The 20,462-nt window shown below is 42.4% G+C and overlaps 1 protein-coding gene across 4 annotated transcripts in view; it reads left to right on the top strand.

The window, feature by feature from the left end:
- Positions 1 to 3,047, top strand: part of egln3 (egl-9 family hypoxia-inducible factor 3) — a 70,173-nt gene extending 67,126 nt beyond the window's left edge. For all 4 annotated transcript variants that reach the window (XM_041215162.1, XM_041215161.1, XM_041215164.1 and 1 more), the window contains 2 exons: positions 1,789 to 1,862; positions 1,964 to 3,047. In XM_041215162.1, the coding sequence (XP_041071096.1) occupies positions 1,789 to 1,862; positions 1,964 to 1,995 (106 nt within the window). In that variant the 3' untranslated portion in view covers positions 1,996 to 3,047. The remainder of the gene's footprint in view (positions 1 to 1,788; positions 1,863 to 1,963) is intronic.
- The last annotated feature ends 17,415 nt before the right edge of the window (positions 3,048 to 20,462 follow it).

The raw sequence follows: 20,462 nt of genomic DNA, 5'->3' as shown, positions 1-20,462 counted from the left end.
AGCAATTAAAAAAAGAGCTTTCATTTATTTACCACCTTATGACATCCCAAAGTACTTGACAGCTGACAAATTTACTTAAAAGTATAGTCCCTATTGTTATGTTAGCAAACACAACAGCTAATTTGTGCAAAGCAAGGTCCTGTAATGGTTGAGGGAGGAATTCATCCAGCATGCTCAGAACTCCATGTTCCTTCTTGAGTAGTCCCACGGAATCTTAAGTTTCGACATGAAACCAATAAAAGGCAACTTAATGGGCAGAGTTTTACATTGCACCAGTCTCCCCCTCCTCCACCCTGGCTTAAATTTAAATTTCAGGGGCAAGCTTGCCCTGCTCCAACAGATTGCCCACAGCCATTTAATGCTCAACTAATTAATTGCCCCTAGGCAAGACTTCCTCCCCCATCTGGGAGGAAGAACCGCCTCTGAGAGTAATGGGCCAGTCAGATGGCTGGCAAGTCTCTGGTCCCAGCAGCACCACCAGGAGTGATGGCCGCTGATGGGATTGCATCCAGGCTCCAACTGAGACCTTCTCTGGAGCCAAATAGGGAGATAAGTGGGAGGGCGAGTCTGGCTGTCCAGGCCAGCAGGGCCTGGCAGAAGGGATGGGGGGACAGTTAGTGGAATGCCAGGGTGTACAGCCGGGAAGGAAGAGAAGACCATGGGGATGGCCTCAGGTGGTACCCACCTTGCCTGCCAGCTGCCCGAGCAGTGAGAGCTGCCAGGTGCCATCCCCAGTCTGTTGTGGGAAAAATTGCAGCAGGAAGAGGACTTTAAGTAGGCATTAACTAGCGACTTGAGGGTCTCAATTGGTCCACAGGCAGGCGGGCCACCCAACACCTCCCACATCATTTGTAAATTTGTAGTGTGGCAGGTGGGTAGGTGCCAGGAATGGTGCCCACGGCATTATGCCCAATTTAACACCTCTCGCCCACCTACCAACCCACCCACGAAGAAGTGTAAAATGATGTCCAGTTCTGTTGAAGAGTCATGCGGAGTCGAAACGTTAACTGTGCTCCTCTCCACAGATGCTGCCGGACCTGCTGAGTTTTTCCAGGTTTTTTTGTTTTTGTTTTGGATTTCCAGCATCCGCGGTTTTTTGCTTTTATCCAGTGTCTCATCTGAAAGAAATCACATCCAACCAGTGCAACACTACTTCAGTGTAGTACAGTTTCCCACAATACCATGGTATGGTATGTATTATGTATTGTACCATAACCAAAGAATGTAAGCTTTGAAAAGAAGCCTGATATATAAAGTCCTCTCCAATAAACACCTGTCTTACAGAGAATTGGTGGGGAGTGCTCTGTCGCCTGCAAGAAATTATTTAAGTTGTTTTATGCTGGCTGATGGTAGTGGTCCATTGATAATTAAAGACAAGTGGGAACAGTGCAGTTGGGTTTAAAACAGGAAATGAAAATGTAGAAATCCCAAACCTCCTCAACACGACGGGTGACGAGGTTGCTGCCATTATGTAGTTATAAAAAAGTTTATTCTTTTGAAGTGGTGTTAATCACTGTTAAACTGCTGCTAAACTGACAGGAAACCGGGAGCAGTGGACAATTACTGACTTGCCCTTTAAGTAAACTACAAGCAGGACAGGGAGCCCAGCAGGTGTTTTGTAACTATTGGGTGAAGACCTGTTGTCTCATCACCCATATGAAGATGGACCCTTGGAGTTCAAAATAGTTTTCGAGATTATTGAAGACTTAGGTATTTAAAAAAATTCCTTTCAGGTATTTGCAGAGCAATTTGTGAATTTTGCTCCTAAATAATAATTTTCTGTTCTAGATATGCCATTACTGTGTGGTATTTTGATGCAGAGGAGAGGGCTGAAGCCAGAACTAGGTACCGTAATCGAGCAGGTATAATATAAACTTTAATTATCCTTTATTTTTAATGATATTGTATAACTTGCATTAACACATTTTTACATTATTAATTTCCTTTTTTTTTTGTTTTCCAGCTTCTGGACAAACTACAAGCTTTTCGTCATGACAGTAATAGTTGTGAAACTTGAACAATGAGCTAAGCCTTTGAATAGTGATCATTCACATGATCTTTTCATCAGCTCCAAAAACAAGTGTCCCTCCATGATAATCCCATTTAATGCCATGCTTTTGAATAATAGTATGTTGACTTCTACTCTTGTCCATAATAGAGATGGTACTGGCTGCTGTTTAGCCTACCTTTCAGTAAAAACAATTTTAGCACTATTAATCTGTAAATCAATATTGCACAAAATAGAATTCAGTGTCAACATAATTATACTTAAAGAATATAGCAAAAGTGACATGATGATAACATGATGTGTTAAATATTATGACCATCTTAAATAATTAGGTCTAATATTGCACTTTATACAGATTATTTCCAGATTGCAATGGCGCTGATTAATACATTTTAATGGCTTTTTTTTCTTCTTCTATTCAAAAGCACATGAATGATTTTATTTGTGGCATTTTTTCTATCTTTAACCATTGAGGTTGCTTGATTATCACCTACTGATTGTAATTAAAAATATTTGTTCCACATTTATGTACCATGTAAATGAAGCTGATAACCTTAAAGCTTTATTTGATTTTTCTCTATTTATATGGAAGCTAAATGTATTGTTGTGCAAAAATACACATTTCTTCTGATATTACTATGAACAATCTTCATCGCACTGCATTGTGATTAATCTTAGTAAGTCTTTTACTTTTATCCTCCAATGAATTGGAATTTACCCTTGTTTATGAATACTTTTTGCATTACTATATCAAACTTGTGTTAACTTTGTCTGAAGAAGAAACAATACAACATTATATGTGAAATTATTTCTGTTGCTGCCTTTAATAGTTTCATGGCAATTTCTAAAATAACTTGAATATGTGAGCAGCAAAATTTCTGAGTTTACAGCTGGATGCCACCTTGTATGCTGGTCAACAAATTGGCAATCCAGTAGTGGCAATAAACAAGTTGTACTGGAAGGCATCTTTGAAAACTATAAGACTTATGTCTTCAGGCAATAAAATAGTCCTTGCAATCAGGACAAAGATATGGTTTTACACAAACAGTTCCGTGTATTTTTTCCCTCCTCTCGCTGCAACATTATTAAGTGACTGTTGACCCTTCTACACTTCTGGTTTCTTGTAACTATTTATTATTTTAAACAGTTTCTCTTTACTTATTCTATTTAAAGTCTTAATGATTATAAAGATCTCTTATCAATCTCCTATTAGGCTTGTTCCCTTTAGAGCAGAGAAGGCAAACTACAGTCAGGTGGATAGACTGGGGAAGTCTTGCATCCCAGGAAATATTCTTCTGTACCCTTGCCAAAGCCTCATGTCCTTCCAATCATGTGGTGTCCACAATGGGACATAATACTTCTGCACTTGTTTCTTTCATGAATGAAATAAATCATGCACTGCACAATTTCTCATCATGTTCTCGGTGAATTTGCTGTGCTAGCAGCAGCTCAAGGGAATTCTGTACACGCTTCGCATGCCATCATTTGGACAGAGCTCAGTCTTCTGTGTCACTCTATATAATGAAAAAATCTGGATCGTCCCATACAATATTGCTTTATAAAAATGGCTTATTTACATATCTGGCACCTTTGAATTTTAATCAAAAACAAAAATAAAAATACCTGGAAAAACTCAGCAGGTCTGACAGTATCTGCAGAGAGGAACACAGTTAACATTTCGAGTCCATATGACTCTTCAACAGAACTAAGGAAAAATAGAGAGGTGAAATATATGCTGGTTTAAGGGGTGGGGGTACAAGTAAAGCTGGATAGAGGTTCAGTGATAGGTGGAGATTGCCAAAAGATTTCATAGACAAAAGGACAAAGAGGTGTTGATGGTGGTGATATTAGCTAAGAAATGTGCTATTAGGTGACATTAAGGGTAGAAAGCAGGACGAACAAGGTACAGATAGCCCTAGTGGGGGTGGGGTGGGGGGAAGGGATCGAAATAGGCTAAAAGGTAGAGATAAAACAATGGATGGAAATACATTTAAAAATAATGGAAATAGGTGGGAAAAGAAAAATCTACATAAATTATTGGAAAAAAGGGGGATCGGAAAGGGGGTGGGGATGGAGGAGAGAGTTAATGATCTAAAATTGTTGAACTCGATGTTCAGTCCGGAAGGCTGTAAAGTGCCTAGTCGGAAGATGAGGTATTTTAATAGTTGACTAAGAATTTCCCAGGATTCATCATTGTCTGTGATGTCATGTGGCTGGGATTTACTTTAAATTTACTTTAAAAATGAAATATTAGCCTGTTGACATAGTCTGTTAATGTGCTGTAAATTATATTTTGTTCAACCAGCCCATGCTGGTGTTTATATTTGAATGCACTAAAAAAATTGCTTATTCCACAAAGTGGCTGCATTTTTGGATTTTTTTATAAAAATATTTTACTAGCCAAGACTAAGCAATATTGAGGAACATAGGAGGCTGATCATTGAACCAGGAGTGTTCTTTTTATAAAAGTATACTTTTCCGCTCCATACATGACACTGTGAAATGTTGCATTGGAAAAGTAAACATTATTTCAGGAGATGTGCATTACTTTTTGAGATCAAATGCTAATGGTCACAAGATACTTGAAATACAAATTGTATTGGGTATTCATTCTTTAGAAATGTTGCTCTTATCACATAGTGATGCTTAAGAATTATTCATCTGTATAGTTTTGGACAAGAAAGAACATCAGTGTGGCCTGTCCTTAATAATGTTCATTTCTGAAAGTCTTTGTCATTGAACACAACAAAAATTTGTTAAATATGGAAGCAAAAACTGAAACTAGTTACAGTAGATCAGCAGCTCTTCTGGTGAGGCGTTTTGCAAGTACAATAGTGCTTATCCAAATGTTTGATTAGAAAGTGACTTATCTGCATAGTGTATTGCTGATAAAACTTGTTGCTGTGTTTTCAGATCATTGTGGAAAGGTTGGGCAGCATTTACAAAAGGTGTTTTAGGCCCCCACAGGACCAGGCTGTCCGGTGGGAGAGCGTAAAATCAGGTGGCATGGTGGCATGCCCAATGTCTACCTGCCTCCACTGGAATTTTACCAGCAAGGGAAGGAAATGTTGAGCAGCCCACCGTGCCCTGGGGTCAATTGAGGCCAATTAATGACCATTTAAGCACCTCCTCCCACCACTGCTATTATTTTACCAGTGGCAAAGGATGCCCACGCCACCAGTTAAACCCTGGCAAGCTGACTGTAGGCTTGATGGGTGGGGGCAGGTGGGTGTCTCCTGTTCAGGCACTGTGCTCGACAGAAAGCCCCTCCAAGAGTGATTCGCATCCCCGCTTGCTCCCCTCGCCAGGGCCTGGCTGACTAGCCCCTGTGGAACCGCCCCATTTATCTCAGTGCATGGCCCCCAGTGTCAATCCTAATGGGGGACTGCTGCAGTCACAGCAATGACCACTGCTTCTGGTGGTGCTATTGGGACTGAAGAGCTGCCAGTCATTTGATTGGCTAATAGCACTGAGGATGGACTTCCTGCTAAAAGGGGACAGAAGCCACAACCCTAGCCAATAAACAATGCGACGGCTGTTAAATCAGGTTGGAGCTTCTTGGTAATGGAGGTGGGGTCGCCCCTGACTTTTTAGGTGGGACCACCGCTCCATAAAAAATTCTGTCCGTGGTTACTTTTAATTAACAGGAAATTTGATAGCTCTTTGATCCCAGATTCTACACAGCTGGTACAATACAGCTCTGTTCAAATGATGAAATGCGAAGCGTGCACGGAATTCCCTTGAGCTGCTGCTAGCACATTGCAAATTCACCAAGAACATGAGGAGAAATTGTGCAGTACATGATGTATTCCATTTGTGAAAGAAACAAGTGCAGAAGTATCATGTCCCATTATGGACACCACATGTTTGGAAGGACATGAGGCTTTGGAGAGGGTACAGAAGAATGTTTCTTGGGATGAAAGACTTCCCCAGTCTATCCACCTGACTGTAGTTAGCCTTCTCTACTCTGAAGGGAACTAGCCTAATAGGAGTTTGATAGAGATCTTTATGATCATTAAGAATTTAAATAGAATAAGTAAAGAGAAACCGTTTTCAATGGCTGAAGGGATGATAACCAGGAACCACAGATTTAAGGTGATTGGCAAAAGAACATTACCCGAGTAAAGTGCATTGCCTGATAAGGGTGATAGGAACGTTTACAACAAGTGAAAAGGACACTCAGTAGAGTTCTTGCTTGAGGCTTTTCCCTGCTAGCTGATGCTGTGTAACGACAAAGCTGAATAAAAATCTTTTTATTAAGAGCTTTCATCTCTCGGAGGAGGCTTCAGGCCAATCCACATTCAACAACCTGCTTTAAAAACTCTGCTCACATTTTGACAGGTGTGACAAAATGCACAGCAGCAGCTGAGACAATCTAGAACGCTCTAAAACAACAACAATCTGAATAAAACAACCCACAATATGCTTTTAAAAATTTGCCCTATCTCTCAATGTTAACGGATCCTTTAAAAAATCCAAGGATCCGGATCATTGACATACGTCCATTTGTTTTTGAGATATATACAGACTAAAAAATCGAGGTGAAAATATTATCTCCACCACCCACCACCCCCTCACCCAGGCCCCACCTGTAGTGGCAGGGAGGCAATGGCATAGTGCTATTGTTGCTGGACTAGTAATCCAGAGACCCAGGGTAATGTTCTGGGCATCTGGGTTCAAATCCCACCATGGCAGATTGTGGAATTTGAAATTAATAAAAAGCTGAAATTAAGAATCTAATGATGACCATGAAACCATTGCCAACTGTGGTAAAAAATGATCTGGTTCACTAATGTCCTTTAGGGAAGGAAATCTGCTGTCCTTACCTGGTCTGGCCTACATGTGACTCCAGACCCACAGCAATTTGGTTCACTCTAAAATGCCCTCTGAACAGGGGCAATTTGGGATGGGCAATAAATGCTTTTATTAATGCCCACATCCCATGAATGATTTTTTAAAAATGGCTTTCAAAAGGGAATTGGATAAGTACTTGAAGGAAATTGCATGGATGTAGCAAAAAAAGCAGGATAGTGGAACTAACTGGATTGCTCTTAGAAGGGCTCACAGACTCGATGGGCTGAAAGGCCTGCTTCTGTATTGTGCTATCTTATTCTAAGACATAACCTAGCAGTCTTCCTCATAAGTAAAATCTGCAGTTTGCAGTCCTGATTATTTGATGCACCCTTTGATGTGAATGTTCTACGATGTAGTGCCACAGACTTTCTTTAACCAATTAGATTGCAGAACCCGAAACATCATCTCAGCCTATGAACTGTTTCTGACAACACCTATTTTGGGAAATTTTGTTGAGCTTCAATGAGATTTTAAGTTTACGCACCCTGTCTAAACACAAGGGAGGCATGTTAACATTTAATTAGCAATTTTTAAAAAAGATATACATGATTTTCATTAATTTATTTACGATGAGAACTATTCTAAATTTGAAGAATGTTGTGATAGATTCAATAAGCCACCAGTTTATAGCCACAGAGAAATGAGTGAAAAATTGAAGACAAAACAGGTACAGATTGCTGCATTGAGTTACGGAACTTGGCACAGGTATTGTTTCCAGAGCTCAATACAAAGAGAAAATTAAAATGCTCCTTCAAGCATGGAATGGAAGCAACCACAGTATGTTTTAATTACATCCAATGGTGAACATTGACACAAAAATATATTTTTCAATTTACACCTAGTTAATAAGCTAAAACATTTTAGCTCCGTGAATCATAGTATTTTGTAGGTTTATGCTACCACTGAAACTGCTGTAGAAGAAATCTGTTAAGAAACATGTTATTTGTCATAAGTATAGTTACCATGACACATGTCCTGTTTATTTAGTAATCTTTGTTACTGCCAAACAAATAGATCCAAAACAAAAACATTCCAATTTTCACACAATGTTGTGATCTATTGCACAACCTTTCAGTAAACCAATGAGAGTAAATTGTTACAGACTGGAGGGGGATTAATTTAAACAGCCTGATTTCTCCTCTCACTACCAGTCTGTAAACATAAAGGTGTTTTGATTTCTGATATCCCATCTTTATAAGTGGTGGCGTGTTTCCCCCAATGCTTCAATTTGGAGTGATCCAATCCTCTATTAATAACCCCACAGAAAACTCAAGATAAGGTAAAAGTAGAGGGTTTATTTTACATACATATAAAATACAGGGGCCAGGATTTTCCTGTTGCGGTTTTGGGGGCGGGGCATACTCGCCGACGGGAAAATGACGTGGGATGACATCAGGAGGAGCCCCCCATGTCATCCCGCCCTATTTAAATATTCAGGAAGGCAGGCAGACAGCGAAATCAGTTGTCTGCCCGCTGACCTGTCAATGACCAATTAAGACTAATTAAGATTATTAATTACCCTGCCCGTCCAAGCTTAAGGCTGGCGGGCAGGCCAGGAGCCCCAGTGGGCTTCTGATTAACACACCTCATCACTCCAGTAGATGAGGTTTCATGTCCGTTTTTAAAAAGTTTCATAAAGTCAATGTGTTTCTTATTAACATGTCCCATCTCGTGTGACATTGTCACATGAGGGGGACACGTTAATAATTTTAATATTTTTCTATTTTTGTTGTTTTTTTACCTGTCAGTAATCTCCCTGAGACAGCACTTGGTCTCAGGGAACATTGCACTCTTCCGCGCGCATGCGTGAAAGAACGCACTTTGACAAATGGGGAAGCCCTATCCTCGCCCCCCTGCACAGGAAGCACATAGCGCTTCCTGTCGGGCAGGCTGCTGGGTGGGCCTTAATTGGCCACTCACTCAAAATGGCGGCGGGCCCCATTTCGGTGGTAGGGTCAGCTGTCCACCCACTGCCGGGCCCGCACGCCCACCAAAGGCAAAATACTACCCAGGGAATGGGTTTTGCAATGTCTGCCCCTTCGTGCACTCATACACTAAAAGAGAAATAAGGAAAAGGAACGGGTACAGGGCAAGACTTTGATTTTAAAAAAGAGGTATGGTTTCACGTGAGTCCAGAGACTAGCATCAAAAGTCCAGTGGCCTTTTAGAGGTTAGCTGGTTGAAACTGTTGCAGGGTGATCTGACTTCCGGATGGGAGAAGCACATTGAGATAAATTAGTCTTGAAGGCACAAATGCAGAATTTCCAATGGTCCAGTAGTTCACAGTGTAGATAAGGGCCAGATACTTCACCTGGAGACCTCTTTCTGCTGCTACCTGTTGGATGATAAAATGGTAGACTACCTGGATTCAGTTCCACATGGTAGTATTACAGGTTCTAGCAGCTTGGGGAGGTCATGTGACATACCTTCCGCTTCTCCTGGGTGTTGGACAAAAGACGTATTTTCCCAGATTGGGAACCTTGTGATGTTTAACAAAGGAGTCAGGGTCCCTTTTGTTCTTTGCAGATATACTATCTCCATTGGCCAGAGCTCTGCCTTAGAAGTGCAAAGTGGATTGGTGCATTTCTTTGGAATTTGATTGCCATCAGTCACAGAGGGCATTAAAGATAACAAGGTTCCTGCTGGTTTCCTGAAAGTTAGAAATTCCTCAGGTATGAGTCATAGCTAGTCAGGGTAAAGCCCTGTCCGTTTTAAAAATAGAAATAATAATTTTATAAAGTAGCCAGGTTGACGTAAATATTTTCCTTCCTGTCTTCTGGCAGGGACAAAAAAGCAACAAAACAACATTGTGGAGAATTTTCTCCCCATCTAGTGGGCCGGTCGGGAGCGGGTGTGGAGCCAATTGCTGCCCCCGATCGGCTGCATGCTACCATTTTACATGGGCGGGCCTTAATTGGCCCGCCCAGCGTGACGCGCACCTGTGCAGGTGGGGGGAGAGGGAGAGTCAGAGGCTGCACTCTTTTGCACATGTGCGTGAAAGAGGGCAGAAATCCCCCTGAGGCACTAAGCTGCCTCAGGGAGATTAAGGTGAATTTGAAACTTCACAATAAAAAAAGTTAAGAATCATTTACACATGTCCCCTCATGTGACAGCATCACATGAGCTGGGGCATGTTTATCAAATGTTTAATAAATATTTATTCATTTAATAAATCCTTCATGAAATCTCATTCCGCCTGTGGTGAGGTTTCATGAAAAGTGCAAAGGCCGCCTGGGGTCTTTGCCTGCCTGCCAACCTCTTGGACAGGCAGCCCTGGCAAATTAGTTGATTAGTTCATTAACGGCCGTAACAGGCCTTTGACAGTTCGGCAGGCACGCACCGGAGTTGGCTGTGCACCCGCTGAACTAAAGATTGGAATGACAGGTGGTGATGTCGGGATGCCTGCCCAACATTACCGCGCATCATTGTTTTGCGTCAGCATGGGGGGCCCGCTTCTGCACGCCGAACAGAAAATCCCGGCCATTATTTTAAACTGATCATCTATGATGTAGAAATAGAATATATTGAAGCATGATGGCTGGTGAAGGTTTAAAGGTCCCACAGAAGGCGATAGAGCCAGTGAGGATTAAGGAGACTACTGGGAAGCCAACAGAATTTAACAGAGCCAAGTTAGAGCTGTCGAAGGGTCACGAGGACTCGAAACGTCAACTCTTTTCTTCTCCGCCGATGCTGCCAGACCTGCTGAGTTTTTCCAGGTAATTCTGTTTTTGTTTCAGGTTAGAGCCCGTAAGATTTAAGAAAGCCAGAGTGGAGCCTATCGGAATTACAGTAGCCAAAGTTGAGCCAGAGGAAAGCCAAGATGCTGGAACAGTAGCAGCAGAGGTTGAAAGAAACACAGCAGAAGTATGGTTAGCAGCGACCTTCTTCCTAACTAGCAACCAGGGGAGTTCCCAAACAGACAGAAAATGAGGAAGATGCCTCACCTAGCTAAAGTGCCAAAGGGTGGTGCAGCAGAAGCTGGGCAGCCACCTGTGCGTAGTGGTGCCCAAGAGGACATGGGACAGATTGGGGAAAAATCTGTTCTCATGGTAAAAGAAAAAGGGAAAGTAGCACACCCTAAAATGAACACCACTTGAGGAAACCACAAGGGGAATACAAGTGAAATCAGTGTGGAATTACCCGTTGGTGAATCAAATGGTCAAGTCCAAATTTCAAATCTCACCTACCCCGGCAACCCAGCTTTAGAACCCACTAAAATTAAGGCGCAGGAGGAGAACCCAGACACCCCTGTTGTAAGACAAAAACAGAATTACCTGGAAAAACTCAGCAGGTCTGGCAGCATCGGGGGAGAAGAAAAGAGTTGACGTTTTGAGTCCTCATGACCCTTCAACAGAACTGAGCGAATATAAGGAACAAAACTTCTTCGAGGTAGGCATTTCTTGAACTTTTTGTTTTGGATTTCCAGCATCCGCAGTTTTTTGTTTTTATCTCTGTGTTTAATTGACATTAAGCTTATTTACAATATACTCAGCAGCAACTACACATGTGCTTTCAACTCCAAGGGCAGAATTTTGCCCTTGTTAGGTGGTCTTAGCGGGGGTGTGCGGGAGTGGTCAGGAAGCTGGCCACTGCCAGCGATCGGGGTCTGACCACGATTTAATGCTGGCAGGCCAATTAAAGCCCACCCAGCGTGAAACACATGTTGCAGCGCTCAGTGCTGCCTACTGGGGGGAGGGGTTGGGGTTCGAGAGGAGGGCAAGCAGAGAACTTCACGCATGCAGACAGGAAAAACTCCGAAGCACAGGGCTGCCTCAGGGAGATAAAAATATGAAAAATTAAAAATAAAAATTTAAAATTGATTAAAAAAAACATCCCCTCATGTGACTCTGTCACAAGTAGGGACATGTTAGAAATTAGTATGAAAATGAAAAAAAATTTTTTTTTTTAAATGACAGATCGAAACCTCATGGATGAGGTTTCACAAAAAACCCAAAGGCCACTTGGCCTTTTCATCTGCCCACCAAATGTAAGGTTGGACGGGCAGTGAAAAATTTAATTCAATTAAATTGTTAATGGCCTTAATAGGCCTTTTAATTGTCGGCAGGTGCGCTGCCAACTCCTGCGTGCACCCACCGACTGAAACATCATGTGAGTGCGTGATGACATTTACGATGATGACGGGCGAGCGTTCCGTTGGGGTTGGGCATGCAACCAAATCTGTCCCAACTCTATCTCTGCACTGACTGCTGAGGTAGCTCATGCTACTCTCCTATTGGTTAATACAGATCATGTGATCTTCCTTCACAAGCAATATTCTTAAAGGTACATTACACACTAAATAAAACCACAATTAGTACATTCCTCCCCCTTTAACTCGGCTATACATATTGTATTTACAAGTATAAATTTTTCAATACAACATAATATTTACACTGGGTAAGGAATTTATAAGTTCAATCTTTCAGATGGTTTCCTGATATTTGTGGAACATCTCAGCTCCACAACTTCAGATGCTTTGTCAGGAACCTCCTTTTCCTGAGTTGCCTGAACATCAGGTGCTTCAGTGGGCATTGCAGTTCTGTATCCTCAAACCTTACAGGAACATCAGACATGTCTGGCATTCTCAACAGGAAACGCAGACCTGGTCATCAACACTGGTGGAACCAAATCTTGGTGATTTGTCTCTCTCTTCCTTATATGGTCCACATATTTCCAGATGATCCGGCCTTCCACATGGTAAGATAGAGGTCCAGTCACCACACTTATTTCACCTGGTAACCTCTTTAGTCCTTCTCTGAAGTTCTTCACATATACCATCTCTCACAACTATGCCAATGGTGTTTAGTTTCCTGGCTTCCCTGACTCCTTTCTACATTCCTCTCTAAATTCAGCATTATTAAGATCAATCTTGTCCTGAGACGGCGTTTCAACAATAACTCTGCAGGTGTGACACCTGTTCTTGTGTGAGGGGTAGTCCTGTAATGAAAAAGAAAGCGTGCTAGCTTGGTTGCTAAGGAATCACCAGTTAGCTTCTTCATGCCTGCCTTGAACGTTTGGACCACCCTTTCATCCTGTCCATTTGAGCAAGGATGGTACGGTGAAGTTTTTACATGAGTGATACCGTTGAGGCCGATAAACCATTGAAACTCAGCACTCATAAATGCCGTTATCAGGAACTTCTACTTCTGGTAGTCCGTGAATGGCAAAACTTTAATGTAGTTTCTCAATCGTAGCAGCCAATGTTGGTGACTTCATGGTCCAACCATTTTGAATGGGCATTGATGATGAGCAGGAACATTGTTCCCAGGAAAGGTCCAATGTAGTCAATGTGTAAGCACACCCAGGGTCTACCTGGCCACTCCCAAGGGTGTAACGGAGCTGTTGCTGGCAACTTTTTGCAGCGCTGACATTTCACAGTGCTTTACTAAACTCTCTATTTCACCATCCATTCCAGGCCACCATAGATAGCTGTGTGCTATTTGGGAAATTCCTGGATGGGCACTGTGTAGTTCAATTAAAAGTGGCTCCCTTCCCTTGGGAGCAACTATCACTCATGCTCCCCACAAGAAGATGCCATCCTAGCTGGTTATTTCACATCTTCTGATGAAGCACGGTTTCATTTCATCAGATACGAGCTGCTGGGACAAACCATGTAGCACTTGTTCTCGTAATTGATAGGATTGGATCCCGACTTGTCCAGTCTCTGACCTGTCGAGCACATACTGGTGAGGAATCAAAGAACTTTAACAGTAAAAGAAGTTCGTGTGGAACATCTAAAGGCAAACGACTAAGGGCTTCAGCGCTTATAATTTGATTATCAGGCCTACGTACAAAAGTTTTCATATTCTGCCAGAATTAAAGCCCTATTAGTATTTCTGTATCTTCTTTCTATGTGTCTTCTTACTAGAGCAGACTTTAATCTTGGCCATCTTTTTAACTTCGCTGTTGGCCCGACATCTCTCAGATACAAGCTCAACTTGTCTGAGCTCAGTGGTTGAGTCTTCCAAAATTTCATTATCTGTCTGCTTTTTGGAAAATTCTGTGACTTTTGCTTCCAAAGCCTCTTTGGCTTCTTTTAGCTGATTCTTCAGCTCTTCATCTCTTTGTATTTGTTTGCTGCCTTCTGGTAAATTGAGCATTGTTGTGTCTTCTCTGCCAACTGATTCTTCAGTTTATTCAGAGAAGAACTACTGAATTCTTTGTTTCTCTTAATACTTTCCCCAGAGGTACAAATTCTGACTCGGGAGCATCTTGTAGTGTGTGAAGGTCTTTCAAAAGGTTTTCTTTTTCCCTGCGAAGGTTAATCACCTCGTCTTGAACTCTGTCATCAAGCAGGGTTTCTGAGTTTCTTCTGCTATTCCAATTTTAGGCTTAAGACAGACTGCATTTCTTCAGGTTGTTGAGTCCTTACACAAGCCTTTTTCAAAACAGAAACTCTTCCAGCTTCCTTTTGGAATCTCAGCGGCCAATCAAGATTGATTTCCCTTAGCAAATTTTGCCCTAGAAGGCTTTGTCCTCTGCCTCTCAATACCAACACTGGTAGCTTTGCCGATTGGCTTCCATAATGGACAATTACTCTGCTTATGCCTTTTAATTGAATGTCTTCACCCATATATGTTTTGAGCTTGGCAGCCGTTTCTTCTAAACTTAATTGATGTTCACCATTATTCAGATATCTTAAGGTATGTTTCCCAATTATTATAGTGGAAGCTCGCTTGTCCACTTCCACTCTAACAGGTTTGCCATTTACTTTCACTGTGAAAAATATTGGTTCTGTATTTCCAACTTTCAGGTTAAATGATGAGTAAATGTCTGAATTTGTTGTTTCAGGCTTTTCTACATTGTAGATTTCATTGGGCTTCTTCTTTTGTTTACAAGCCTGCTTGAATCTTTCCTTGCATTGCCGCATCATATGTCCATTTCTGTGACAATACTAGCATTCGATTTTTTTAAACTGCCAATTGCTAAAAAAACTGCTTGTTTCCACCTCTATTAAAGTTATTCTTCAGTTTCGCTGGTAAGATATTTTTCTTTATTCTTCAGCTAGCGAAGTCTGTTTCCTGCTTCTCGGCAGAGTCTTGCATTTCCACACTCTTTTCGGCTGGGTTTTCCTACCCAATGTGGAGGACGGCGCCATTTTGCCACCCTGTATTGCTTTTGAATATCTTACTGTGCTTTCCATGGCCGGTGCTATCTCTAGCACCTTCTTGAAACCCGAATTCACTTCAGACAATAATCTTTTCTTAATAGTGTCTTCATTCACACTACACAGTAAACAATTATGAGCATGTTGTTTATAGTCATACCGAACTCACAATGTTCCATTAGCTGCTTCAAATTTGCCATGTAGCATGCAATTATCTCACCTGGGGTTCTATTTCACAAATTAAACCTGAGCCGCTGCATCATGACTGAGGGCTTTGGTTGAAAGTGACCCTTTGAGATCCACCAATTCATCGAAATTTTTTGAATCAGGGCACTGGGTGCCATCAAACTTTGAATCAACCGGTAGGTTTTGCTCCCAGCAGGGCTTCAGAGGATTGCTTGCCTCTTCTCTTCCCCTGTAATTTCATTTGCTTGAAAAACGAACACGAGAAGCTCTATGTAATGAGACCAATCGTCTGTGCTGATTCAAAAGGATCAATTCTCCCAAATTACGGCATTTTGAGAGAGGATAAATTCATCAATTCTAATGGAGCTTGCTTCTTACAATCACTGGGAGAGGTACAGTGCTAATATCTTTTCAACTTGATTTCTTCTGTTCAAGCTTGTTGTATCCTCATTGCCAGTTTTTTGTAAGGGTGGCTGAGTTGTTACTATTGATAGAGTTAATCTGCAGACACTTCTTGGGTGGAAACATTAAGTTTATTTACAATATACTCAGCAGCAAGTACACGTGTGCTTTCAAATCCTATTCTACCTCTACACTGACTTCTGAGGTAGCCCATGCTACTCTCCTATTGGTTACTACAGATCATCTGATCTTCCTTAACAAGCATTACTCTTAAAGGTACATTACACACTGAAGAAAACCATAGGGCTGCATCTTCCAGTCGGTGAGCGGGGGTGGAGGGCGGGGCCCACTCACCGACGCATAAAATGACACGGGATGACAGTGGGTGTGCGTCCCAACGTCACCCTGCATCATTTAGATTTTCAGGTTGGCAGGCGCGCCCACCAAATTGTCAACGGCCGCTTAGGGCCTTTAAAAAAGTAATTAAGCTAATTAAAAGGGCTTGCCCATCTAACCTCAAGGTTGGCGGGCGGGCGAGGAGGCCAGCGGCCTTTAAAAAAAACATGAAACCTCATCCATGGGCGGGATGAGGTTTCATGAGAGCTTTAAAACGTTTATGAAACATTGAAATAAAAGAAATTGGGAGGGGACATATCAAAAAAAATTTTTCCACACTTCCAAAAATTTTTAAAACTTCCAGTGGACTCCCTGAGGCAGCACTTTGCCTCTGGGAGATCTGTGCACTCATTCGTGTGAAAGACCGCACTCCCGGCTCAGGGAATCCACCCCCCCGCCCCCCCCTGCCACCGCCCACACATTTTTGACATGTCCCCTCATGTGACACTGTCACATGAGCTGGGATATGTCAATTTCTTTTATTTCAACATTTCATAAACATTTTAAAGCTCTCATGAAACCTCATCCCGCCCATGGATGAGGTTTCATGTTTTTTCTAAAGGCCGCCGGCCTCCTCGCCTGCCCGCTAACCTTGAGGTTGGACGGGCAAGCCCTTTTAATTAGCTTAATCACTTTTTTAAAGGCCCTAAGTGGCTGTTGACAATTTGGTGGGCGCGCCTGCCAACCTGAAAATCTAAATGATGCAGGGTGACATTGGGATGCACGCCCACCGTCGCCCCGTGTCATTTTATGCGTCGTTGAGTGCCCCCCCCACCCCACTCGCCAACTGGAAGATGCAGCCCTATGGTTTTATTTAGTGTGTAATGTACCACGTAAAATGGTGGCGTGCCCACTCCCACACATCCCCCCCTGCCAGGAGGAAAATGTTGTCCATAATTACTACACCCCACAATGAGCAATTTATCACCCACTGTTTACTTAGAAATAAGATTTATGAATGCACCAGAAATTGAACTGTTAAACCTTTGCTTTGTGGACACTGCAATTAAAGGGTCAAGAACTTCACAGTGAGTGCAGCCATACAGTGACAGAAATTTGCATAGCACAAGCCTTCAATCTCAGCAACCTGTGAACTGTGATTTCTTCCAGGACCCAAGAGTTGAACCATTAAATCTCAAGACCAAAGATTGTGTGACTGTTGGCATTAACATACGCAGAGCCCTACCACCAGTGTTAGTGAACATCCAAGCCCTCTATTGATACCTAACAGGGATTGAGAAGTAAAAGGCCAGAAGGCTCCAGGTTCTGAAACAACATCTTCTTTAAGCCAGACCATGATCCCAAAAGAGATTTAATTATAATTGTGCCTCATCCAAGAAAGGGTGACAAGAAGATTTGAACTTAAACAGATCAATGTGAGATTGATAAGTTAGTGTTTGAAGATAAATTTGTGTGTATGGTTTGTTTTAATACAACCTTATAATGAAATGCTCCTCCACTCACATTTCATTCCGCGTGGTGTAGACGTGTCACGAAAACATGCTTTATGCCAAATAATGATTTTTAATTTATTAGCTTGAAACTCGAACTAAACATTTAAAAACAGAGACTAAGGCCGGGGATTTTCTGGCCCCATCAAAGACAGTACCCGCCGCGGGTGAGGCGTCATCCCAGTCAGAAGTCCATTGACTTGCGGCAGGACTGGAATATCCTGGTAGTGGGCGGGTGTGGAAAATCCTGCCCAAAGTGTGATTGATCTTGCAGCCAAAGATGGCTACCCAATCTCCATCACTGTACCCTCAAACATTCCAATCTACTGAGATGGAGACACCATGTCTGCAAAGACGCATCACCATCCATGACCTCGGGAGAATATAAGTTAGTCACATATCTTGTCCCCATTAGCAAGGCCTCAAGGCAATCACCTGGGATAGTCAACAGGGGGTTCCCAGATATGAACGCGTCAAGCTACAATGGGAATAATGTTTTAAACCCAATCATTTGAACAATGAAATCCTGGCTGAAAGATAAGATTCCCAGACATAAACTGATTAAGTAACAAGGGGGGAATACACTGTTAACGACCATGTTTGAATCACTGGTTGACAGTCATGAGGCAGGCCCACCCTTTGTTTGTTTAAGCATCTGCTTTCTCTGCAGCAAGAGACACTGCTGAGAGAAGACCTAAGCAAGGTGTCTCCTTCCTCCCTCTCCGACCCACCTTGCAAGCTTTGAACCATGACCGTGACCACCCAGGAATGCAGACAGAAACCTCTTGAAGGAAATCACTCCTGCCTCCAGGAGAACAGCCAAACCAGCTATCTACATCTTGAAATCGCCAGGACACCAGAAGGATTGTGAGCACTGAAGAAAAATTGTAAGATCACCAAATTCAACCTGAAGCCAACTATGTCACCAACGTGCACTGATCAAAAACCCCTTTAATTTCTCTAGACTCCAATTTGATTAATCTATCCTTCCCCTCTCCGTAATCTGTGTGTGCGTGTATGTGTGTGTGTGTGTGAGTGTGTGCATATGTGTAATGCGAAAGTTGGGGCATTTTTTATTACTTTTAATTAGGCCAGATTAAGTATAATAAAGCTAAAATAAAGTAAAAACTCAGGAAAACCTGCCTGATTGTGTCTTTTATGATGTCAGCATGTAAACAGTTAAACACTCACCGAATTGGCAAGTATATCCTTTTCACAAAAACCTTGTTGCAGTCAAACGAGGAGTGGGAAAAGAGGGGAGCCATTAAGCTCCTCCTCACCTGATTATAACAAAACCATGACATGCTAACCAATCATAGAAAGGTGACATTGATGAAGGTTGTTATCTTCTGGTAATAATGCTGATAGGTAAGAGAAAGAAAAATCAACAGAAAATGTTAAAAACTCAAATCAATAGTTAATTGAACATGAAATTGTTATGTGCTACTAGACTTTAAATATCTTTTGACACCAAACTATGCAAAAAAGACAAAACATGAACTTGGTTATTATCTATCCAGTTTATTTTTCTGGGTGATATATAGTTTTAAGTATAGTTGCTGTTTCATGTTTGGCTTCCTATCCAGAGTATGGCTTGCACTTCAACCCATTAATGCAACCTTTACATCATGTGCCCCTCAACCAAGAAATCAACAATAGTTTCTGCAGCAGATCAAAACTACTCAACACTCTGCTATTGTGGTGTCGGTGCTAAAAAGTTGGACTTTGCACCCAGGGTCAGGAAGAGAAATCATGGGCCCTGGTGCTTCTCCTGTTTCTGGGCCCCTTATTCCCCTCCTAACTTCACTTTGTGAATCTTGCTAAGTGCAAACTGGATGTTGGAATTCCCTACATAACAACATTGTATACAGGGCTACATCTATGGTTCTCTGCAACTATGGGAATCGATCAATGAAGACAAATCCTAGTGCTCTTCTTGTTTGTCAGCCACCATGACGAAAGTAATGAACTGTTGATGCTCGCAAACAGTGCATCAGTGACCTGCCAGATCATCGTGCACACAGCTGTTATTTTTGATGTTAACAGAAGCAGTTTAAAACGGTCCAGAGTTATAAAAATACATGCTGTACATGCCCTGATGTTGGGCAACAGGTTGAGTATGATGCTCTCTTCCTAATAACCACATGGTGCTTCCTGCACCCTCCTCGGACAGCCACTGTTTGTCTTAGCTGCCTTCCTCGCTGAGACTCCTGATCTTGGGAGGCTCAGTGTCAAACCCTGCAGCACTTCTATGGGCTGAATTTTCCCCGTCGGTGGGGAAATTGAAGGGCGGGCATGCACAGGCACACTTCCGATCAGCGCCCCCAATTGGGGGCACGGCACCATTTTATATGGGCGGGCGAGACATCCGCATGGAAGTGCTGTGTGCCTCCTATGTGGGTGGCGGGGGGAGGAATTCCAAAATCGAGACTGTGCCCTTTCGCGCATGCGCACAAAAGAGCGCACTCATCTCCCTGAGGCTAAGTGCTGTCACGATGTCACATGAGTTGGGACATGTCCATAATTTTCACAAAAATTTTATTTAACTTTTTAAAAATCTAAATGAAACCTCATCCCACCCGTGGACGAGGTTTCATGCTTTTTCTAGTTCATGCGAGGGTTCCTGGCCTGCCCGCCAACCTTAAGGCTGCGCCCCCGCCTGCCTGAAAATTTAAATGGGGCACAGTGATGTCAGGAGTTACCCCCGACGTCATGTGCATCATTTTACGCATCGGCAAGCGGGCCCCATCCCCGCTCGCAAACGTGTAAAATCCTGCCCCATGTTTAGCAATTGAGAATAAGCAAATGCTGTGAACAAGCTCTTGTCCTCCACAAATTGACACTGTAAAAATATCTCACAGGGAAATACTTGCCAAAGCTATCAAAACCTGACCCAGAAGCACCCAAGTTGCCTAAAAATGATTAAGTAGAAATGTATCTTAATGGACTTGAGGATTCACTGCTTGAGAAGGCCTCCTCCCAGCATGATTTGCTGGGAAGGTTTAGGAAGTGATATTTGAGACAAGCATGGACACTAACTTCACAAAACGGTCCTCAT

Source organism: Carcharodon carcharias, chromosome 20 (assembly GCF_017639515.1).
Source record: "Carcharodon carcharias isolate sCarCar2 chromosome 20, sCarCar2.pri, whole genome shotgun sequence".
NCBI lineage: Eukaryota > Metazoa > Chordata > Chondrichthyes > Lamniformes > Lamnidae > Carcharodon > Carcharodon carcharias.
This window is presented reverse-complemented; position numbering and strand designations above follow the sequence as displayed.